Source organism: Lissotriton vulgaris, chromosome 2_2 (genome assembly GCF_964263255.1).
Source record: "Lissotriton vulgaris chromosome 2_2, aLisVul1.2, whole genome shotgun sequence".
NCBI classification, from domain to species: domain Eukaryota; kingdom Metazoa; phylum Chordata; class Amphibia; order Caudata; family Salamandridae; genus Lissotriton; species Lissotriton vulgaris.
The window spans coordinates 334,566,524-334,591,531 of NC_141688.1; the positions used below are offsets into that span (position 1 = coordinate 334,566,524).

Below are 25,008 nucleotides of genomic sequence, written 5' to 3' on the forward strand. Positions count from 1 at the left end.
ACCAGCTTTAGACATATTAATGCCACTCCTGGCTTGTCTGTTTTTTATTAGATTTATTTAACTGAACACTTTGTATTTTGTTGCTTCTCTTCCCCTCTGTTAAATCTCAATCTCCTTGACCCTATTTTGTTCTGCTTGGTAATGCTCCTTGAATGAGAGTTGGGGACTTCTGAGCGCCCATCACCACCCACGTGTAGTGGGTGCTTCGGAAGGGATCAGGAGACCCTTCAGGCTGGTAGGCCATCAGTAGCGAGGGGCAAACAAGTGTGATGGAGGGCGAAGAAAAACAAATAATATCAGTGGATCACTCGTGGACGGCGGCTATCAGCCTATAGATACGCTAAAGCGAGATACTGCCTGTTTACACACAGGAAGTCCAAGGGGCTAGGCAGACAATCCAGTGGGTAATGAATGTCTCACATGCTGCTGTAAGAGGTTTATCCAAATTATGGGATAACTCAAAATATGCAGAGCAAACAGTGAGGTGGTAGCCCCTGGTCAAGGAGTAGCTGCTAATACTGGAGATGCAGAACACGTCAAGTCTTCCAATGGGAGTGAACTCCCTTCTTCCACCATTTACGAGTTTTGGGGGAAAGATATCAGAGTTAGAGGCCGCCACAGAGAGAAACAGAGGCTAAAAGAAAATGTGTGGAGCCTAAAAAGAGAGAATTTACATTCCTGCAAGTTGGGTTAATACCAGTCAACTTGTGGATCTGCTGAACTAAGAACACCTGTTCTGCAGAATGAAAGTACTGGTAGCGTCCACACACTGTCAGCTACTTATAAACTCTGATGTGAGCCTGAGACTAATTATACATCTTTTCCTTCCCTCACCTTTTCTCGTCCACTTCTTTCCCTTTCCATGACATTTTTAGGAAGTTAGGGCTGAACATCTTAGAAGCTACTTATCATTAATCTAGAGGAGTTAAAACCCACAAGCTTCCAGGACATTTCTAGACATTGCAAACCATTCAAGGTACGACTGTCCCATCTCTAAAAGCCTGCGGAGATGCTTAACCTCTGAGAGGCCTTACCTCACTGCGCCCTCTTTGTAATTTAGGGATATTGTACTGTTTGTAACTTACCTGAATAGGGGCAGATGCTGTTTTCTTCTCTCTGTGGGCAGTAATAATCCTTCAGCTGTCGCTCGACATCAGTATTGTGAAATGCAAACACTGCTGCAAGGAATACAAATTTGGTATTATAAATCACATTTTCAATGTAATTCCAACATGACACTGCATTAAATGGGTTAGCCTCATGCAGATTTGGACGCACTAACAGCTTTATTTAGAGTTTGGAAGACAGGATACTCCATCACAAATGTGGACCATATCCCACCTACAGTATTATATGGGATAAAGTACCCCCTGCTGTACATTATAAGGATATTGCACGTTAGCAAGGAGTTCCATGACCCATATAGAGGAATGAGGCAGAGGGCACTCCTAGGTGACGCGCAGTATCCTCATTATGTGTGGCGGGGATGCTTTATTCCTTATTACACAAGCTCAAACCATCACTTTTCACTCAAACCCCTTAAATCCTCGGTGCACAGCTCTTTTATATGAGAGAGCAGATTTGCAAAGAAGAATAAAAATAGACTCATACAATCTTTTATGCAAAATTAGACACATTCAAAGTTGTTAGATACTTATTAAAAATATATTAGAATCAATTTAATACAGTAATAAAAAACTACACAAGGTAGAAATATAGGGAAAGTTTCCAACTTTTCTATAAAAACCTGAGGACCGTACAAACGGAAACATATTGCCATAAATTCCCTCATTTGAGATTGTCGTTATACAACTAGGAAACAGCGGTGACGAAAGAAAAGCAATGTTTTGTTTTCACTGATTAAACAGCTGCTTTAATTATGCTCTGTAGCCTGATCTGCCTTTCACCTCAGCTGCTGGCAGCAGGCATTGTGATATCAGAACTCAACTGTAATAAGATATTACAGTCTAGTTTTGGCGTCTTTTTTTCTTGTTTTCTACAATCCACGGTTGGGTGTGTCACAGTCGCCGACTATAAAGAAATCATAGAAAGGCTTTTAATACCGATATAGCAGAATCCTATGCGTTATAAGCACGATATAGAGTAGGGCACTTATAAGATGACGGACGAGATATCCTTTATGTTTTAATGGAGTACGCCATCTGCCAAACTATGACTAAGGCCAAAGAGCTTAATTTAATTTAAAAGAATTCATAGAGCGCACGTATACCATGCGGTTTCTTGGCGCTGATGGATACTAATACAAAGGGCAGGAGGGCGGGTGCCTAGGGCAGAAAGGCTTCCCGAAAAAGGAAAGTTTTGAGGGCTCTACGAAACTCCATGTAGGAGGTAGCCGATCTCATGGCGAACAGAAGTGTATTCCAAAATAAAGGGGCCAGGACAGAAAATTTCGAGCCTCCCATTCTGCGTTTCTTAAAGCGAGGAACTGAGAGAAGGCATTTAGAAGAGGAGCGCAGCTCTCTGGTAGGATGATAGGCCTGGATTGCAGAGGAGATGAAGGCAGGAGCCGTCCCTGCGCGGGCTTGAAAAGTCATACAGCCCATCTTAAAGAGAGCCCGCTCTTTAATAGGTAGCCAGTGTAGTGCTTTAAGTAAAGGGGTGGCATGGTGGAATTTGGGTAGGCCATAGATCAAGCGGGCGGCCTGATTCTGCACTAGCTGGAGGCGTTGAAGGGCATAAGCGGGAACACCGTTATACACGATGTTCCCGTAGTCCAGCCGTGATAAAACCATTGCCATAAGGATCAGTTTAAGGGCCGGGAGAGAAAAAAACCTAGAGATCTTCCGGACAGTGCGAAGGATAAAGAAACAAGAGGAAACAACAGAACTAATCTGGGAGTGAAGTGTGAGATGTTGGTTTAATGTAATACCTAGTGTTTTGACTGATACTGAGGGGGAGGGAGGGGGACCGAGAGAGGAGGGCCAGAAAGAGGGGGACCAGGGGCTGCCGCTGCCACCTGTCAAAACTAGCTCAGTCTTATCCGGGTTGAGTTTGAGTTGGTTACGGTTCATCCAATCCCAGATAAACAGCATGACTGATTGGAAACTGCGGATACCAACGGATGAGGAGGAAAGATTAAAGACAAGCTGGAGGTCATTGGCGTAGTTATACACCGTGACCTCCATCTGTTGTAATGCATCAAGCTTCATCAAGTTGGCCAAATCTAAATAGAGCTAAATTATAATCCACAAAAAACAAAGATGGGAAAGGCTTGTGGGCAGATTTACAGAATGAGCAAAACACTAATACTCTTAAAACCCCTTCATTGTAATTCAAATCCGGCAATGTCCTTCCAAACTATCTGTTTAGATTCAACAGGAAAACCTTTCAATGATCAATATTCAAGGGCTCAAGTCTTGGCATTTCTCAAATGCCAGACACACAAAAATACAACCAGGTCCTGGATTAAAGCTTTGCTCCCTTGTGTGCTTGTACAACACTCACTAGTATTGCAATCTATGGTACGGTAGCTAAAAGCGGAGATGTGCTAATATCTTACTCTGTGGTACGGTAGCTAAAAGCGGAGATGTGCTAACATCGCACTCTGTGGTACGGGAGCTAAAAGCGGTGATGTGCTAATATCGTACTCTATGGTATGGTAGCTAAAAGCGGAGATGTGGTAATATCTCACTCTGTGGTATGGTAGCTAAAAGCGGAGATGTGCTAATATCTTACTCTGTGGTACGGTAGCTAAAAGCGGAGATGTGCTAACATCGCACTCTGTGGTATGGGAGCTAAAAGCGGTGACGTGCTAATATCTCATTGTGGTACGGTAGCTAAAAGATGTGTTGTGTTAATATCTCACTCTGTGGTACGGTAGCGAAAAGCAGTGTTGTGCTAATATCGTACTCTGTGGTATGGGAGCTAAAAGCGGTGATGTGCTAATATCTCACTCTGTGGTATGGGAGCTAAAAGCGGTGATGAACATTAGTTACTTACCTGTAAACTGTGGTTCTCCAGTATTGGTGTCTTTCATAGATTCACATGCGGGTGTGTACAGAGGGGCAGGCGGGAGGAGTGGGGGCGGGAGGGAGTCGGGACGGGAGGGGGTCGGGCGGGAGCGGGTATACTGTCCCCAGCCCCTTTCTGCCCCAGGCAACGCTGGGACGGGTATATATATACCCGTCCCAGCGTTGCCTGGGGCAGAAAGGGGCCATTTCAATTGATAAGTTTTGATGGTGGAAGGAGCACGTGCATGAGCCAGAACCTTCCTGCACTCCGGAGTGATATTCAGACTTGCGAACTCATTGTGTTCAGGTTCCAAGCATGCAGTTGGAGATAAGCCAGATCCGGATGGCAAATCTGCCCCTTGTGCATGGTGAGCAGGTGAGGCAGAGGGCGTAGAGGTATCGGATCGCACTGAGACAACAGGAGGAAGTCCGAGAACCACGGGCAAAGTGGCCACCTGGGCGCAATCAGAATGACGTGGCACGGTTGGAGCTTCATCCTGTGCAGCAGGCACGGAACAAGAGGGAGCGGGGGAAAAGCGTAGACGAATTCGCTCGACCAATTGATAGAAAACGTATTCCCGCTCGATTCTCTGTGGGGATGCCGACTTGCAAAGCGTAGGCATTTGCGGTTGGTTGGAGCCGCAAACAGATCTATCTGTGGATGGCCCCACTGGCGAAAGATGTACTCCAGAGTGGGTTGGTAGAGTTCCCACTCGTGAATGTCCGCCAGAGATCTGCTGAGACAGTCGGCAAGAGTGTTGGAGACGCCTGTCACGTGAACTGCAGTCAGGTGAACTTGGTGTTGAATCGCCCAATTCCAGATTTCTTGCGCCTGTTTGGAAAGCGGAAGAGACCTCGTACCTCCCTGTTTGTTGAGGTAGTGCATGCTGGTGGTGTTGTCTGTCCGCACCAGCAGCGAGTGGCCTTGTATCAGCATCCGGAAAGATTTCAGAGCAAGGAAGATGGCTAAGAGTTCTAGACGATTTATATGCCATCTGCGTTGAGCAGCCGTCCACTTTCCCTTGACTGACATGTCATCGAGGTGTGCCCCCCAACCTTCCAAGGAAGCATCCGTTGTGAGGATGAGTGTAGGAGCGGTTTCCTGGAAGTGCCGCCCAGCGGCGATATTCGGAAGGTGAGCCCACCATTCCAAAGCTGTTTGAATGCGGGGGGTCAGGCAGAGTTTGTCGTTGAACGACCCTGAAATTTGTCTCCACTGTTTGTCCAACTCCTCCTGTATGACTCTCATGTGATGTCTGCAGTGTGGGATCAGATGTATGCAAGAGGAGGCCATGCCCAGGAAAGATTTCAAGATCCGGACAGAAACTGACTTTTTTGATTTTAGAAAAGCGACCATCTAGAGTATGCGAAGTGTTCGCTCCTGGGACACAAACACCTGTGCCAGACGAGAATAGATTACAGCTCCTAGAAAGATTCTCTGTTGTGATGGGCGAAGATGAGACTTTTCCTGATTCACAGAAAGGCCTAAGGTGTGAAAAAGTGAGAGACAGGTTTGAGTATGCTGTTGTGCTTTTTGACGTGTCTGAGCTTTTATTAGACAATCGTCTAGATAAGGGTAAAATTGAACGCCCTGCAGGCGAAGGAAAGCTGCGACCGGAGCCATGATTTTCGTGAAGACTCTCGGCGCTGATCGAAGGCCGAAAGGCAACCCCTTGAACTGGAAGTGCTTCGATCTGACAGTGAAGCGAAGATATTTCCTGAGTTTGTGATGTATTGGCACATGAAAATATGCATCTTGGAGGTCGATAGTGGAGAGGAACTCTCCGGGATTGAGGTATTGCAAGATTTCTAGTAGGGTCAATATTCTGAATGTTTGTGAGGGCTCGTAAGTCCAGAATGGGGCGCCATACTCCCGATTTCTTCTTGATTAAAAAGAAGCGGGAATAAAAGCCCCTGCCCTGTTGTGCTCGAGGGACCACTTCGACAGCCCCTTTTTGTGTCATGAGAAAGACTTGAGCCAACAGATCTTTTAAATGAGGTGGTGGGGGACCTGAAGGTGGACGGGTTGGTGGAAATTTTGTAATCTCGAGAACATGTCCTTTTGAGATGACATCCAGGACCCAACGATCCGAGGTGATATGAGACCAGTTGGAGTAGTTCTGGGAGATTCGACCTACAATTTTCAGAGTCGGAGAACACTTGTTAGGGAAATCACTGCTTTCTGGAGGTGTTTCCCCCTCTGTAATTATTTTTTCTCCGATAAGGTCTTGAATCAGTCTGGCGATTTTGAGATTGGTAGCCGTACCTTTGCTTGTTGTCGCTATAGGAGCAGTACTGGGAGGAGCCACGAAAATTTGAAGAGCCGCCTCTGCCACGTGCACCTCGAAAAGGCTGTTTCCTGTACTGGAGGCTTCCTAAGGAACAAGCAGTGTCTGTGTCCTTTTTAATGGATTTGAGAGCGTCGTCAACATGCTCGCCAAAAAGTGAATCACCATCATATGGCAAGTCAAGAATTCTCGCTTGTACCTCGGGCCGAAAAGCTGTTGATTTGAGCCAGCCCTGGCGTCGCAAAATAGCGGCTCCAGCAAGCTGTCTGAACCCTGTTGAAGAGATGTCAACAGCGCAATCTATAATCTCTGCCAAGATTTTTTCTCCTTCCTGGACAATCGTCTGGGCCTCGGTTCGGACGGAATCTGATAGCTGGCTAATCAAGGCTGCTATCTCAGACCACATTTGGCGGTCATATCTCCCGAGGATAGCCAGGGAGTTCGCCGCTCTAACCGTTGTGGCAGCCATGGTGGTAAACTTCTTACCAATAGAGTCCAACCGGCATCCCTCTTGGTCTGGAGGGGAGGTTAGAGGAGTGGCCGGATTCCTTGAACGTTTCTGGGCAGCCTGCGTTACAAAAGAGTCCGCCTTGGGGTGATAAACAAGGCATACTGGAGAGTCTGCAGGCGCCTTGTACTTTTTGTCCAGATGTGGTAACACAGCTGGGATGGAGTTTGGTCGTGCCATGAGTTTAAGGCCTTCCTGCCATATAAATTCAATGATTGGGATGGTATGAGTTTGTTTAAGAGGCTGATCCTTGAAATCATAGAGGAAGCAGTCCGTTTGCTGCATCTCTAAGGTTTAAATGGAAACGTTTGGCAGCACGCACCATCAAGTTATGAAATTTTCCAATGTCCACCAGCGGGGAAGGCAAAGGCGATGTAGGTGGGGTAGATGGCGTTTGGGCTCTATAATCATCCCAATCCGCGAGGACGTCATCTACATCTTGATCAGTGTCTTGATTGACATCCGCGTCTTCATCAGTATCTGGCTGCGGATGGACCGGCGACTGCGGCATCTCTGTATGCATAGATGTTGGCGCCGCAGGTTGAGTAGTTGGTGAATTAGGCGCAGATGGAGGGAACCTGCGATTGTAATCGTCCATCATATTCTGCAGATTGGTCACCAAAGAAGACGGTATTTGAGTCATTCGTTCTTCATGTGGTGCCTGAAACTGAGCTTCCTGGACAGGAAATAGAGCGCATCCTGCCTCTTCATACTCCTCATCTTCTTCCTGGCACTTTATATTGAGTTCAGATGGACTGTTTGCAGCACGAAAAACGTCATTGACATAGGAGCCATTATCAGAGTCGTCTTCTGCAGACTCAAATAATTGCGTTGGCAGAGTTTCAGTCATAGGACTCAAAGGAACTGGTCGTTTCACCACTGAAGCTGTAACCACCGTGAAAGTTGTGGCTGTAGCGAGTTAATGCTGCGTCGTCGACGGTCCAATCGACAAGTTATCAGTGGAAACCAATGTAGATGGCAATGGAGCCGTCGACGGTGATATCAGTGACATAGATTTGTGTGCCGTCGACGGAGCTGTTGACGAAGATGAAGTCGTCGACACAGGAGGAATCGTCGGCGTAGACGGCACCGTCAACGAGGATCTTGCGTCAACGTAACCGTCGACGATGTCTTTGTCGTCGACGAGGTCTTGGCCATCGACGAGGTCTTGGCCATCGACGAGGTCTTGGCCATCGACGAGGTCTTGGCCATCGACGAGGTCTTGGCCGTCGACGAGGTCTTGGCTGTCGACGAGGTCTTGGCCGTGGATGTGGTCGTCGACGAAGAAGAGGCTGTCGACGAAGGACGCGTCGACGGGGGCTTTGACGATGAATGCTTCACCATAAGCGTCGACGAGGCAGGTTTAACGGCCGTGGACGATATTTTAAGAATAGAAGAAATAGGCCTCACCTCTGGGAGCGTCGACGACGAGGTAGACGTCGTCGTCGTAGTCTTCGTAGACATTGAACATGTCGTCGTCGACGTTGGCGGAACTCGTAGTCATCGACGGACGCATCGACGGTCCCGTCGACGAGCTGGAGCTCGGCTTGGATGACGAGGGCACAGCTTGGGATTGCGACGCCAGAGAACCAGGTCCCGTAGGCGTGGAAGCTTGCAAATCCCGTGGGGAGACAGATCTAGAAGCGTCGACAAGCTTCTTTCTCTCAGAAAAGGAGATGGAATCTCAGTCTCTGACCCACGCTTGAGAGAGGCCTTAGAATGGAAAGAAGACACGCTTGCCCCTACAGAACTTGCAGATCTTAACTTCATGGTCCGGATAAAGACAGTAAATACACTTACTGTGAGGATCTTCATGAAAAAGGCAAAGCTTTCCACAGGATGAACAAGGTCTAAATAAAGATTTTTTAGGTGTAGACATTTTAAAAGACAAAATTAGCAAAAGAGTTGAAGAAACTGAGCAGAGCTCAGGGAGACTCCCTTCAAACGACGTGCGGTAGAAAATCTGAGGGCTTGAGCTTCTGAGGAGGAGGTTCTAGAGGGTGCTGTTGCCTGACTGGCTGGAATGTGGACTATTATAATGACTATGATATGTTACTAAAGTGAATTCTCCCTTTAAGGCCTCTATGGGCCTTCTTTCAGTTCTATGGTACTTTTTAACTTTACGTATATATATATTTTATATGTATTACATTTCTTATGTATATGCATAATTATATAATTTTCTATTTGTGTATATGGTTGGTTGGTTATGAAAAATCGATAAAATAAATACCTACCTGGAAAAAGCTGTGGTCTGTCTCCTGCTTCGCCGGTCCTGCTGGATTGGAGGTGATTTTGTGGAGTTTCTGCTGATATATATATATATATATATGTCAAGTCAAGTCAAGTCAAGGAATTTATATAGCGCACTACATACCCAGAGGGTCTCAAGGCGCTTAGGGAAGGGAGGAGGATTACTTGTCAAATATCCACGTTTTAAGTTGCTTTCTGAATGCTAGGTGGTTCTGGGTAAGGCGAAGGTAAGTGGGGAGTGAGTTCCATGTTTTAGCTGCCAGGTATGAGAAGGATCTTCCTCCCATAGTGGTCTTGTTGATGCGTGGTACAGTGGCGAGGGCTTGGCTGGAAGAGCGTAGTTGGCGGGAGGGGGTGTAGAAGGACAGTCGAGAGTTGAGGCATTCTGGTCCGATGTCGTAGAGTGATTTGTGTGCGTGGGTCAGCAGTCGGAAAGTGATCCTCTTATCGACGGGCAGCCAGTGGAGGTCTTTCAGGTGGCCAGAGATGTGTTCGTTACGCGGGATGTCTAGTATGATCCTGGCTGAGGCGTTTTGGATTCGTTGGAGTTTCTTCTGGATTTTAGCGGTAGTACCTGCGTAGAGGGTGTTTCCGTAGTCCAGTCGGCTCGTGACCAGAGCATGGGTGACTGTTTTTCTGGTTTCGGTGGGGATCCAGCGAAATGTTTTTTTGAGCATGCGAAGAATGTTGAAGCAGGATGAAGATACGGCACTGACTTGTCTGTTCATTGAGAGTGAAGAATCCAGGATAACGCCTAGGTTCCGTGCGTGGTCTGTCGGGATGGGTGCTTTTCCAAGGGCTTCTGGCCACCAAGAGTCGTCCCATGCAGAGGGGGATGTACCTAAGATGAGGACTTCTGTTTTATCTGAGTTCAGCTTCAGACGGCTGTGTTTCATCCATTCGGCAACTTCTTTCATTCCTTCGTGTAGGTTGGTTTTGGCGGTGCTGGGGTCATTGGTGAGAGAAAGGATCAGTTGAGTGTCATCCGCGTAGGAGATGATGTTGAGATTGTGTTGGCGAGCGATGGCCGCAAGGGGGCTCATGTATACGTTGAAGAGGGTGGGACTGAGTGAGGATCCTTGTGGTACGCCACAGATGACTTCAGTGGCCTCGGACTTGAATGGTGGAAGGCGGACTCTCTGGGTTCTTCCGGTGAGGAACGAGGTGATCCATTCAAGTGCTTTTCCTTGTATTCCGATGTTTCTGAGGCGTTGTAAAAGGGTGCTGTGGCAGACTGTGTCGAAGGCTGCAGAGAGGTCGAGGAGGATGAGGGCGACTGTGTCTCCATTGTCCAGTAGAGTTCGAATGTCGTCTGTTGCTGCGATGAGGGCGGTCTCAGTGCTGTGTTTTATATATATCAACAAGGTTCCCAAAAGGAATCGGAACGCACACCACGGCAGCTTGTTGCACAGAACTTTATTTAGGAGGACCCTTGTTGATATTTTTCGCGGCCCCAATCCCGCGAAGTACTGCACCGCCATCAAACGATAGATGAGACTGCGTGGGCGGCAATTTTCGACCCAACAGCAGCACGACAGCCAAGATAATCAGCTCAGCGCGCTGGGCACGGCGCCCACCAGAGGGATTGAAATCATTGCCTAAACAATTGAAACAATGCAGCACCCACCGGAGGGTTTTAACAATAGACACACTACGAATAGAGGCATGCAACCCACCAAAGGGAGAACACATGACCAATTAAAGCCGTAATGATCGGAAGGTGATGTATACGTGCAGTGGTGTGGTTTGTAAGCTGTTGACTTTCAAGGTAACACGCCCATGAAGAAGGAGCAGGAGGCTCCGAAACCGGTCGGCGTAAGAAAGACTGTGCCCGTCAAGCTGAGCATCCTCCTAAATAAAGTTCTGTGCAACAAGCTGCCGTGGTGTGCGTTCCAATTCCTTTTGGGAACCTTGTTGATATTTTTCGCGGCCCCAAAACCGCAAGGAACTGCACCGCCATCAAATGATAGATGTGACTGAGTGGGCGGCAATTATCGACCCGACAGCAGCACGACAGCCAAGATAATCAGCTCAGCGCGCTGGGCACGGAGCCCACCAGAGGTATTGAAATAATTGCCTAAACAATTGAAACAATGCAGCACCCACAGGAGGGTTTTAACAACAGACGCACTACGAATACCGGCATGCAACCCACCAAAGGGAGAACACATGACCAATTAAAGCCGTAATGATCGGAAGGTGATGTAAACGTGCAGTGGTGTGGTTTGTAAGCTGTTGACTTTCAAGGTAACACGCCCATGAAGAAGGAGCAGGAGGCTCCGAAACCGGTCGGCGTAAGAAAGACTGTGCCCGTCAAGCTGAGCATCCTCCTAAATAAAGTTCTGTGCAACAAGCTGCCGTGGTGTGCGTTCCAATTCCTTTTGGGAACCTTGTTGATATTTTTCGCGGCCCCAAAACAGCGAGGAACTGCACCGCCATCAAACGATAGATGAGACTGCGTGGGCGGCAATTTTCGACCCGACAGCAGCACGACAGCCAAGATAATCAGCTCAGCACGCTGGGCACGGAGCCCACCAGAGGTATTGAAATAATTGCCTAAACAATTGAAACAATGCAGCACCCACAGGAGGGTTTTAACAACAGACGCACTACGAATACCGGCATGCAACCCACCAAAGGGAGAACACATGACCAATTAAAGCCGTAATGATCGGAAGGTGATGTATACGTGCAGTGGTGTTGTTTGTAAGCTGTTGACTTTCAAGGTAACACGCCCATGAAGAAGGAGCAGGAGGCTCCGAAACCGGTCGGCGTAAGAAAGACTGTGCCCGTCAAGCTGAGCATCCTCCTAAATAAAGTTCTGTACAACAAGCTGCTGTGGTGTGCATTCCAATTGCTTTTGGGAACCTTGTTGATATATATATATACATATATATACATATATATATATATTTTACTACTATTTTATGTACCGTGGGACTCCCACTTCGATGACGGGGAATATTCAAGCATGTGAATCTATGAAAGACACCCCTAAAACTGGAGAAGTGCTAATATAGTACTTTGTGGTTTGGGAGCTAAAAGCGGTGATGTGCTAATATCCTACTATGTGGTACAATGGCTAAAAGCGGTGATGTGCTAATATCGTACTATGTAGTATGGGAGCTTAAAGCGGTGATGTACTAATATCGTACTATGTGGTATGGGAGCTAATAGCGGTGATGTGCTAATATTATACTATGTGGTATGGGAGCTAAAAGTGGTGATGTGCTAATATCATACTATGTGGTATGGGAGCTAAAAGGGGTGATGTGCTAATATCGTACTATGTGGTATGGGAGCTAAAAGCGGTGATGTGCTAATATCGTACTCTGTGGTATGGGAGCTAAAAGCAGCGATGTGCTAATATCGCACTATGTGGTATGGGAGCTAAACGCGGAGATATGCTAATATCTTACTCTGTGGTATGGGAGCTAAAAGCAGTGTTCTAATATCTCACTCTGTGGTACAGTAGCTAAAAGCGGTGATGTGCTAATATCGCACTATGTGGAATGGGAGCTAATAGCGGTGTTGTGCTAATATCTCACTCTGTGGTACGGTAGCTAAAAGCGGTGATGTGCTAATATCGTACTCTGTGGTATGGTAGCTAAAAGCAGTGTTGTGCTAATATCATACTATGTGGTATGGGAGCTAAAAGCGGTGATGTGCTAATATTGTACTCTGTGGTATGGGAGCTAAAAGCGGTGATGTGCTAATATCGTACTCTGTGGTATGGGAGCTAAAAGCGGTGATATGCTAATATCTTACTCTGTGGTATGGTAGCTAAAGGCGGTGATGTGCTAATATTGTACTCTGTGGTATGGGAGCTAAAAGCGGTGATGTGCTAATATCGTACTCTGTGGTATGGGAGCTAAAAGCGGTGATGTGCTAATATTGTACTCTGTGGTATGGGAGCTAAAAGCGGTGATGTGCTAATATCGTACTCTGTGGTATGGGAGCTAAAAGCGGTGATGTGCTAATATCGGACTCTGTGGTATGGGAGCTAAAAGCGGTGATGTGCTAATATTGTACTCTGTGGTATGGGAGCTAAAAGCGGTGATGTGCTAATATCATACTATGTGGTATGGGAGCTAAAAGCGGTGATGTGCTAATATTGTACTCTGTGGTATGGGAGCTAAAAGCAGTGATATGCTAATATCTCACTCTGTGGTATGGTAGCTAAAAGAAGTGTTGTGCTAATATCCTACTATGTGGTATGGTAGCTAAAGGCGGTGATGTGCTAATATTGTACTCTGTGGTATGGGAGCTAAAAGCGTCGATGTGCTAATATCGTACTATGTGGTATGGGAGCTAAAAGCAGTGTTGTGCTAATATCCTACTATGTGGTATGGTAGCTAAAGGCGGTGATGTGCTAACATCATATTCTGTGGTATGGGAGCTAAAAGCGTTGATGTGCTAATATCGTACTATGTGGTATGGGAGCTAAAAGAGGTGATGTACTAATATCGTACTATGTGGTATGGGAGCTAAAAGAGGTGATGTACTATTATCGTACTATGTGGTATGGGAGCTAAAAAAGGTGATGTGCTAATATCGTACTCTATGGTATGGGAGCTAAAAGCGGTGATGTGCTAATATCGTACTATGTGGTATGGGAGCTAAAATAGGTGATGTACTAATATCGTACTATGTGGTATGGGAGCTAAAAGAGGTGATGTGCTAATATCGTACTCTGTGGTATGGGAGCTAAAAGAGGTGATATGCTAATATCGTACTCTATGGTATGGGAGCTAAAAGCGGTGATGTGCTAATATCGTACTATGTGGTATGGGAGCTAAAAGAGGTGATGTGCTAATATCGTACACTGTGGTATGGGAGCTAAAAGAGGTGATGTACTAATATCGTACTCTGTGGTATGGTAGCCAAAAATTGTGATGTGCTGATATCACATTATGGTATGGCAGCTAAAAGAGGTGATATGCTAAACAGTGGTGGTATCCCTATCTTTGTGCCCTGTTCCTAATGCTCACCAAGACATATGGGTGCATCTACCTTGATGTAGGTGAGACAGCAAGGGAGGGAGGGAACTGCAGGAACCCTCAGTGCCCCATCAATGAAAGACACACAAGGACCTTCATATAGGAGCAACACCCATGACTGGACATCCTCGAGAGTGATGTTACACCAGGAACAAACGCCTTTGCAGAGCGTTGACAGCGCGGTGCCCTCGCGCCTGTTGAACACATTTTTTTCATGAACTAAACATATTTAGGCTCACTGTAGGCTCTCTGCAATTCAAAGAATGCCTTAAATAACACAGCATAAAGGCGATGGAGAGATTGGCAGATGGTGGCAGCAGAATCTGCACTTCGATTACATTATTAATTGGTTTACCTGTACCCAGGGTGGTCCCTTTCATTACTTTGTAAAACATACATGAACCCCCCCATAACTGGAGCAGTACATGGTTGCATGTCTGCTTTTGTATGTCTGTGTGCGCCTTTGAGTCCGTCTCCACTTCATGATGTCATAAGCACTTGAGCTCCGGAGCGAGAATGTTGTATTTATCTTCATTTTAGAGCGATACTGATCCCTTTGAGTTGGCTTGGCGGTGGCTGATTTGGCTTGCTTTCCTTTGACCTCAGAGATCAGCACACTAGTATCAGCCCTGCTGTTCTTACCACTACCCACCAGCATGCTGCTCTGCTGGTGCCTCCTAGCCCCGCCTATTGTGCTCCCACTTAGCCGTTCTTACCACCCTTCTATATCTGCAGTGCTTCGGATAAACCTCATCCAGATTACGGGGTAAAGTCTGTGTTACCTTGCAGAGCGGCCTCTGTGCTAAGGCACAAAAAGAGTCAACCACCTCACAGAGGAGAGGACGACCGGGTAATAAGAATCCATACAAGACCAGGGAATCCTCCCTGTTTGTAGCAAAGGTTTCCATGAGAACAGGTCGAGCCTCCACTACCACCACGGCAGTCAGGCGACCTGGATCCAACTCTGCCACGCGATGGGAGGTTCAATCATGAGTGGGAGGCCCAACGCTAGGCCTGAGGAGACCCCTCCGTAAGGTGATCGCGGAAGCAGGAGCTGGAGATCCAGGGTCAGCAGAGTATGATCACGCTCAGCTATCTGGGCACTTAATCAATGCTGCAGAAACTAATTTATTATCAATAATTGGCCCATCCCCGGAGGCCTTGTATGTGCAAAGTGTTGGCCTATCGGTGTCTAGCAGATTAACAGCAAAAAAGATCAAACAAGAACAAGAAGCCCAATAAACATCTGCCCTGTGTAAAATGAGGCTTCACTAAGAGGAAAATCATAGCTCAGTCATGACTGAATGTCAGAATCATGGCGTTGAAGCTGCTGCCGACGATTGCGGCCATAAAGACTTCAAGCGAAGAGCTCCACCGGCTCCGCTCACCAGATCGCCTCATTTTCAAACCTAGGTACATTATTTAAGCCGTCGAGGCCAGCAACCCCACTTATCATGCCCGATAAGCTCACCAGCTCTGGTGGTTCTTGGCACACCTGCAGTCAGGACATCATCAGGATGCACACTTACTGGAAAAAAAAGCATTTGCAAAAGCCATTTGGTCTCACCTTTAGAACCCACTGCCATGCTACTCAGCATGGTTCTCAAAAAACAAGATATAAAAACATCCCCATGCTGCGACTAGCTGTCGTTTTGTAGTTGCATGCTTGAAGCAAGGTGGGGGGAAGCAACTAAGAGGGGAGACAAAGCAACATGGGGAAGGGAAGAGGGGAGCAGGATGAGGGGCAAAACAACACAGTGGGTGCAGGTAGGAATCAACAGGGATGGGGTGGATGTGGGTAGAAACACAAAGGGTGTGGGGAAGTAAGACAGGGTGGGGGTGGGTTGGGGATGAAACAGTTGAAAGAGAGATAGAGTGCAGCCTGGCACTGGGCCGAGAGAACTACATGGACAAAAAAAGGCATCACATGGAGGAGAAGCAAACGGGTAGGGCAAAAGCAACACAAATGCAGCAGAGAGGAAGGAGTAACAAGGAAGACTGATGTAAAACACATGCACTTCAGTCAAGTAGAAGCAAGTAGCACTTGCAAAGGGAGCCCTGGAAGCACAAAAGTAATGCATCCATGCGCCGGAGGATTGACAAACGGAAGAAACGGAAGTGAAAACTGCAGACGCAAGCAAATGAAAGTAAGAATAAAGGGAACCAATGGTAAGCAGTGGGTGGGCTCTGAGCCCGCTGTACACAAACAAAACGTCTTGCAAGCTACAGTGCGTATGCGGTTTCAAGCAACACCCAAGAAGAAAATAAGACAGCTGGCCTTTTCCCATCAGGACCGCCCCAACACGGCTCCAATTTGGGAAAGAGTTGAAGACACACCTCCTTGAAGTAGGATGCATCACATTTGCATGAACTCCTTTTCCTTGTTGAGTGCTTGTCTTTGACCCTGCAGAGCTCTACCTTGCCTTCTGGCTAGTTTCATGCTATGGAAATATCCCTTCCATACATACATACGTGGCTTTTGATGTCAATTATCAGTGGCCTGAGATCAACTGCCAGTGTTCCTGGACATACATGGTCACTGCATTATGTATCCAAGTTATCTTTGACTTCAAGGTGCTTTGGTCACCTGCATTCAGGGGAATAATGGACCAGAGGAGGAACGCTTGTATGTTACTATTGAGGGACTCCGGCCCATATTCATTGTTCAGAATAGAAGGAGGGAGACTACAAATTTCCTACTAATGCGGCTGTGTGGACTGCTACAAAGAGAAGGAGTGGCCAAGACTAAAATGCTTCAGCCAGTGCCCAGTCCTGGCCAAAGGAGAAGCACATCATAACTGCATTTATTGCGGCTGCAGAACTTCACGTTTCTCAGAGAGAGCCGGACACCTTCTCCTATAATGCAGTGTCCGCAGGATGCAACGGGTGAACTGCTGGTCCTCCTCCATCTCCACGACCTTGAAAGTTACAGCGTTGCCTCCCTACTCCTGCATGGAGGTACCTGGGCTGTGTCTTTGGTCCAGAGACATGCCCAGTTAGGGACGATGCAGGGAGCTCTCCGAGGACGACATTCCTTAGAGCATCTGAAACTGTCCTTTTTAGGTCAAGTCTAGAGGCCGCGTGCATGCGCTGCTCTGTGAGGCATGCTGTAATCCCTCTGTGGTCTTTGAACACGCCCACTGCTTTTTGACTGGTTGCTTGGTCTGGCTTTACAAATTCCATTGCTTTCATTAGTGAACAGTGGACATTTGTCCCGCCGTGTGTCTGTTCTGCTACCGGCCTGGTGACTACCCATGCCACATGGAACCTTTCACTAGCGGCAATATGTTTGGTGTTAGTGCACTACCTTTTTTTCTGCCCTATCCTCGCCAGCTTCTACACCCAGTTCCCTTGATCTCCCTGTGCCTTCCCCTAACACGCTTCCGCTTATTACACATCATGGCCATGTGACGTCCTTCATTTCTAAACGGCACCGCTTTCAAATAAAAAAAAAAAGCGCTGCTTTTCGCTCCTTTCTTCCTTCTAGCATGCTATTCCCTTTGCAAGCCCTTACCCCGTCCATACCCCGAGACGCCCCTACTCCTCCCGCAACCAGAATCATCTACAAGGACTGCGTCACCGGTACTGACCGCACCATATCCTAGGGGAAGGAAGTTCTTTGGTGGTTGTTTCCATGGCTCGTTGGGATTCGGCCGGATGCAGTCTGTCACAGGAGTATGTTACAGTACATACTCGAAGGCTTCGTGAAAGTCCAGCGTGTGGGCACTCCGACCACAACTTGTTTGTTTAGGGTAAACAAATGGTACTGATGTTATAAAACCTTCTTATGTTGGGCAAGTGGTCTCGGAGCATTTGGATCCAGGCGGTAAATAGGTGTAAAACACCCCAATTGCATGGGACATTAGCACCTGGTATAAATACGTTATTAAACCTAGATTGTGATGCCGGAGACCACGTCCTGGCATTCTTACTAGTCCTGTTTATCCTGTTGCGCATGGGTAATTGGTGCTGGCAGCGGGCGCGGCATTGCTTGGCTGGTTGTAACTGATGGTGTGGCTACTCAGCGGATGGTTAGTGTTGCTTTTGAAGCTACAATACCTACGTAAAAAAAAAGAACTGTAGCAAGAGTAATTGGCACTTCTTTATTAAAGGTGGCAGCAAAGATTGGGTGGAAAAAACATGAGCATGCTCAACACTGAACCCTGAACGCTCAGCGGATCCTTGAATAGCGGGACGAGAGGCAATAGTTAAAAAAACTTTACTATCTAGGAAAATTCGGAAAGTGGGGATCCTAGCTTGTACACTTACTCACAGGCTGAAGTGGGCGTATTTGTAACTGAGTCGATCCAAATATCATCTTACTGTGTCCTGGTGCAGGGTACAAACACTGGGACGCATGCTACAAAACCTCAGGCCACCAAAGGAAACCCTAGCTTTTCATAGCAGCACTGCCTGACGCGCCGAAAGGGCAATCAGCAGCTCCCTCTGTCCGGCTCGACTGGGAGCAGATCTATGTCAAAAGACACCAGCTATATCCGCATCTTTTAGTGAAGGCTCAATTTACTCCTTTGCATTCTCACAGCACTGGCATCTCTTAAAAAGTGAAGGCATTGTAGTGAGTGGTAAGTGTTTATAGCTACCCAAATGAATACATTTTAGCAGCATGTATATAATGAAATGTTGAGAAAAAAACTGCAAGGTTCTAAATGTATGCCTTGCATGGAATGTGCAGCTCTTTGATGTAAGTGCATTTCTCACGGAGCTATAAGAGCGGAACATTAATGACCAGAGAAGTCCCTGCTATACCCTGAAACTTGTTGGACAAGGTACACCTATAACAGGCTATTTAACTCCACTGTCCTCAGTGGCCGGCCCTGCTTATGTGCAGCACCTAGAAGCTGATGCACTCTAGACTTATTATGTTTCGAGTGCTCGCTCGATCACGAAGATTCAGTTATCAAATTAACAAAATCGGGTTATTCTGCAGACCAATATTCCAGCAGGATTCTTGATTTTGATATCTTATGTGATGCTCCCTCTTATTAAATTGATAAAAATCCATTGTTACAAATGTGTGTTGGACTTGGCCCTCTCTGCAGGGCCATCCCTGAACTTTTTGCCTTCCTCCAATATTCTCTCTGACATGTTTTTGTTGGTTTAACGACTCTGGGCCCTTTACCACTGCTGACCAGTGCTAAAGTGCATATGCTCTCCCTACTGAAAAGTGTATATGTGATTGATTTCCATGATTGGCTTATTTGATTTACTGTCAGTCCCCAGTAAAGTGCACCAGGAGTGCCAGGGCTTGTAAATACAAATGCTGCTGGTGGGCTTGCAGCACTGGTTGCGCCACCCACAGAAGCAGCCTTTTAAAATGTGTCTAGGGTCTGCCATTGCAGAACCTGCGTGCAGTCTGGTACTGTCATGCTGGCTGAGCAAGTGCACACACTTGCCAGCCTCTGAACCTTCCCTTAACTTCATATTAGTCACCCCTATGGTAGGGCCCAGGGCAGGGTGCATTGTAAGTGTAAGGTAGGACAAGCCCTGATGTGTGTGGCATGTCCTAATAGTGAATTACAGCCAAATTCGTTTTTCACTATTGTAAGGCTACCTGTTCTCATAGGCCAGAATGGGCTGCTGGAATTATTACACTCTATATTCCCAGCAGGCTCAGGGAACATGGTAGAAAGTAAAGTTTAGTATGCCTGAACTCAGAATAATAAAATACTTCTTTTAGTAAAGTTTATTTTAATATCCTGTGTTTGCAAATATTACTTTTAGAAAGTTAGTATTTGCTTGCCTAACTATTTCAGCCCGCCTCTGCTAGGATGTGTATCTGCTATCTGGTTTCTGTGTGCGACAGGGCTGGGGAATTCCAGGGGACAGGCTGGGGTTGACAGGTGGTGAATAGAGAGATTATACCAGGATGGGTGGGGGGGAGTGCCCCTTGATTCTGAATAGGGCTGTGCTCTGCCACCACAATGCTGGCTCCGCCCCCTGGGGAGCGACTGATGACTCTGCCCTGCACCTGGTCCAGGAAGAGGGAAGACTGTCAACAGAGTGCTCCTGACTGTACTTGTCATCACAATGCTGGCTCCACCTCCTGCGGACCGTCTGATGTCCCTGCCCTGCACACTGAAAGAAGAAGCTAGGGCCTGAAAAACAAAGTGCTCAGAGACTGACTGGATTAGGAAAAAGCCCCTCTGGCCTGCGAGAACAAAAGAAATGGTGTATAAAAGTAGGAGCCCTGCTCCTTAGAAATCAGATCCTGTTGACGCCAAGAAGAAACTCTGCCCGAAGAGAAGGACCCGGGAAAGCTGCATGGAGGACTACTGTCTCTAGCCTGAGAGACTGGCCTGTGGTGGGTGCCTTGCTGCAAGAAGGAGAGAGGAAGAAAAGACTGAAAGACTTTTGAATTCAACTTGTGCATCTTGACAATCCCCAAGGTCTTGCTGGTGAACTTGCCCCCTGAACTGCGCCCCAGGAACATTGGGAGCTAACCCCCCCTTCAGGAAGAGCTGCTGTTCGTGTGGTCTGACCCTACAGCGCTGATCCAGGGAAGCGGAGTGTGTGAGGAATCCTCGACGCACATTCTGTGAAGCAGTGCACCCCGGTCCCCGGAGCAACGTGACTTCAGTTTGGCCGTGCCGCAGGAACAAAGTAGAGTCCAGCCCCGCTGGTCGGAGCACCGTAAACTGTGGGCAAGACCGAGCCGTCACTCGCATAGTAAAGAGGACCCTTCCGGTCCGAGTGCCACGAGCTTCTGGCCCCGAGCCGCAGCTAGTAAAGTAAAGACGGACCCCTGCCCTGCCTTGACCTTTCCGCTGTGATCGCGTTGAAGAGAGCACCCCGCTGCTGTTAAGTGAACAGCTGCGGAGCGTCCGGCGAGTAAGTATGTCCTGTGTCTGTGACCCGTACTCCCGCCCGCACCACCTGCAGCCGCTCCCCCACCAGGGTAGAAGCGTACGCTGCAGGTCCGTCTGCCCCCACAACGCATCGTTAACCGAGGAGCACCGCGCCTACTGGAGCCTCGAGCCATAGCTCGCATCGCCCCCGGGAAGACACTGCGACGTGGGAGGATTGACTGTGCGCTGCGCTATGGACTGAGGAGTCCGTGAGGGGCGCACCCACAGTGAAAGCTTTTGCCCCAACGCTGTGCGCACCGTACGCGTGAGACTCTTCCAGCCTGTCTCACTGCCGCAGTACGAGTTGCTCAGCCGCCCTATGCCTCGTATGCCTCAACCGCGCCGTACGCGAGACGCGTGAGGCTTAGCGGGGCCCTTCCTGCATTGACAGTGCGAGACGTACCAAAGCGCTACGAAGCGCACAAGCTGGAACGAAAGGAGTCAACACGCTGTATACATTGCCTTGATTATTGTGGAGCCAATTTTGAATACTGTGAAGCCGGTTCGAGAGCATTCAAACTGTTTTAGGTACTATACATGATATTGAAGAACTGTGGCATTCTTAAGAGTAACTGGAACAATTTTTTTATACTAAGTCTGTATTCCAAAGCCTGCTTGAGAGTTTTTATATAAAGAGTATATTTTTTACAAACAACAGTCTTGTGTCCCTATGTGGTGGGTTAATAGTTTATTGTGTGTGTTATTACAAATGCTTAACCGTATGTACTCTGGGGATTAGCCTTGTCTGCTCGCGCCACGCCGCCTAGAGGGTGAGCAGGGGTTATTTTCTAAGAGTAAGTCCCTTACCCTGACTAGAGGAGAGGGTCCCTGCTTGTCACAAGTGTATACCTGTGCCAACCAGAGACCCCCAATTCTAACAATGTGTTAAACTTCTACCCAGTATTCAGAATGTAAAGAATAGCATATCACAATGCATTCATTGTCAACGACCCAGCTACTTCTTTCGCATGTTGACTTTATGCTTGTTTTTCCCCCTGTGCAGAGCTCCAGTGCATTTTGACTAGGTTTGAGCAAGACATACCATAAATTTATTCACCACATACATACATAGTTGAAACACACATTTTATGAAAGCTATGCACATGCTGTTGAGGTCTTAGTGTTTGTGAATACAAGACTGGGTGAAAGGCTGTTTATGGGGCTTTAAGCTCGATCTGCCGTGCCAGTTATGGCCGGCGCTCCCCTTACCCCTGGTATGATAGTTTGCACTGCTATTTGTGCAGAGTGTGTCCTTGAGAGGGTCAGACAGTGTTCAAATGTGTTCTGTGGCAATAGTTTAACCTTTTAACATTTCTTGTTTAATGTCGACTTGAAAAAAAGAAAAATCACTTGTACGGCTATCCAAAGATGTTGAGAGCGTGTGAGCTTGCCTGTGGGGGAAATGTGCTGCATGGTTCAATACTTATAAGGTCCCAAAGGTGAGACCTATTGGCTATGCCAGTGCTCGTTTCATAATGAATATGCTACTTACCAGTATGCATCTGTTCTTGGCATGTAGGGCTGCTAACATTCATATCTTTGCATTAGATCGCCACCTAGTGTTGGGTCCGGATGATCGCACATTGTTGTCCTGGAAGAGTCTTCGAAGTATCCTGAGATGGGTGGCTCCTCCCCTGGACTACAGTGCGCATGGGCATCGGCTCCATCCCCAGATTGTTTTTCGCCATTGTGGCAAAGGATGGAGTGAAAAGTGTAAAGGATGTCCATGCTAATGATTGAATACAATAGTATATCTGCAGCTGCGACAGGCACCGGGGAGGAGGGTGGGCGATATGAATGTTAGCAGCCCTACATGCCAAGAACAGATGCATACTGGTAAGTAGCATATTCAGTTCGAGGCATGTGGGCTGCTAAATTCATATCTTTGCATAGAATACATAGCAGTCCCTCCATCAGCGGCGGTTGCCCGTGCCAGCTGCAGAAACCTGAAAAAGTGTCTTGAGAACAGCCTGCCCTACAGCCGCTTGCTGTTTGGAATGTACATCAACACAGTAGTGTTTTGTAAAGGTATGTGGTGTAACCCACGTGGCTGCTCTGCAAATGTCCTCTAGAGGAATGTTTCCAAGGAAAGCCATGGATGCCCCCAACTTGCGTGTGGAGTGTGCCTTTGGGGGTATTGTTAAAGTGCGCTTGGCTTTATGATAACAGATTTGAATGCACTTAACAATCCATCTGGCTATTCCTGCTTTGGAAATTGGGTTGCCTTTGTGTTGTGGTGAGAAGGCAACAAAGAGTTGTTTTGTCTTCCTAAAGTGTTGTGTCCTGTCTATGTAGTACATCAATGCCCTCCGTACGTCTAACGTATGGAGCATCCTTTCCGCCACCGTTTGTGGGTTCTGGAAGAATGCAGGCAAATCGATAGTTTGGTTGAGATGAAAATGTGACACCACCTTTGGAAGGAATTTGGGGTTAGTACGTAGTACTACCCTATTTGGATGAATCTGGATGAATGGCTCTTGTATCGTGAGTGCTTGCAACTCACTTACGCGTCTTAGTGACGTAATGGCAATTAGGAAAGCAACTTTCCACGTTAGGAATTGCAGTTCGCACGAGTGCATTGGCTCAAACGGTGGTCCCATCAGTCTGGTGAGGACCACATTGAGGTTCCACACGGGAGCTGGCGGTGTTCTTGGGGGAATGACTCGTTTCAGGCCTTCAAGAAACGCTTTAATGGCAGGCACCCTGAAGACTGAGAGATGCTGCCTATTTTGAAGGTAAGCTGCGATGGCGGATAGATGTATCCGAATAGAAGTGAACGCTAGTTTGCACTTATAAAGGTGTAACAGATAGCAAATGATGTTAGGGATAGATGCATCTAGCGGGTTTATGTCATTGTCTGCACAGTAAATGACAAAACGCTTCCATTTTGCGGCATAGCATGCTCTGGTTGACGGCTTCCTCGCCTCCTTGATGATGTTCATGCATTCAGGAGGTAGGTTTAGGTACCCAAACTCTAAGACTTCAGGAGCCAGATCGCTAGGTTGAGCTGTTGCGGATCTGGATGCTGAATTTCTCCATGGTTCTGCGTCAGAAGTCTGGGCGTGAGGCGCAGTCTTTGATGCGGGACCACTGAGAGTTCGAGGAACGTGGTGTACCATGCTTGGCGCGCCCACGTTGGAGCAACTAGGATGAGTGTCATGGAGTGTTGCCGTAGTTTCCTCGCCACCAGTGGTATCAGGGGTGTCGGGGGAAAAGCGTAAGCAAATTTGCCTGACCAGTTCATCCATATCGCATTGCCCTGCGATTGGGGGTGTGGGAACCTGGCGGCGAAGCTTTGGCATTTTGCATTCTCCCTTGTGGCGAACAGGTCTATGTCTGGACGCCCCCACCTTTGGAAGTACGGCTGGAGTACCGATGGATGTATCTCCCACTCGTGCATTTGATGACTGTATCTGCTGAGCAGATCCGCCATCTGATTGTCCTTCCCCGGGAGGTGTTCTGCCATGAGGAAGATGTTCCTCTGAATGGCCCACTTCCACATGCTCTGAGCCAGGTGAGACAGCTGTGGTGAGTGGGTGCCCCCCTGTTTTTGGATGTAGTACATCGCGGTCATGTTGTCCGTCCGGACTAACACCACTTTGTTGCACAGATGTACAATGAAGGACTTGAGTGCCATGAAGATCGCCATCAGTTCTAGATAGTTGATGTGCATCTTCTGTTGCTGCGTCGTCCATAGTCCCTGCACTGTGTAAGTGAGCAGGTGTGCTCCCCATCCCTGGAGAGATGCGTCCGTTGTCAGGATAACTTGTGGCACTGGCTCCTGGAACAGTCGGCCCTTGCAAAGGTTGTGTGGAGTCCACCAATGCAGAGAGTTGTATGCCCGACTGGTAACCAACACTAGGTCTGTTAATTGTCCCTGAGCCTGTGTCCACTGATTTGCTAAGCACTCCTGGAGCGGGCGCATATGCAACCGTGCGTGAGGGACAATGAAGATGCAGGAGGCCATCATGCCTATCAACTGCATGAACACTCTTGCTGGAAGTGAGTGTCCCGGTCTGAACTTCTGGATTAAAGACTGTATGCCGTCTATCCTGACCTGGTTTGGTTGTGCCGAGGCCGTCAGGGTATTGATTGTCGCACCCAGAAACTGCCGGACGTGTG

General features: G+C 47.6%; 1 protein-coding gene across 7 annotated transcripts in view; it reads right to left on the reverse strand.

Annotated features, from left to right (window-relative positions):
- Positions 1-25,008, reverse strand: part of LOC147729429 (zinc finger protein 212-like) — a 152,094-nt gene that overhangs the window by 52,850 nt on the left and 74,236 nt on the right. For all 7 annotated transcript variants that reach the window (XM_086959761.1, XM_086959763.1, XM_086959762.1 and 4 more), the window contains one exon: positions 1,086-1,178. In XM_086959761.1, the coding sequence (XP_086815887.1) occupies positions 1,086-1,178 (93 nt within the window). The remainder of the gene's footprint in view (positions 1-1,085; positions 1,179-25,008) is intronic.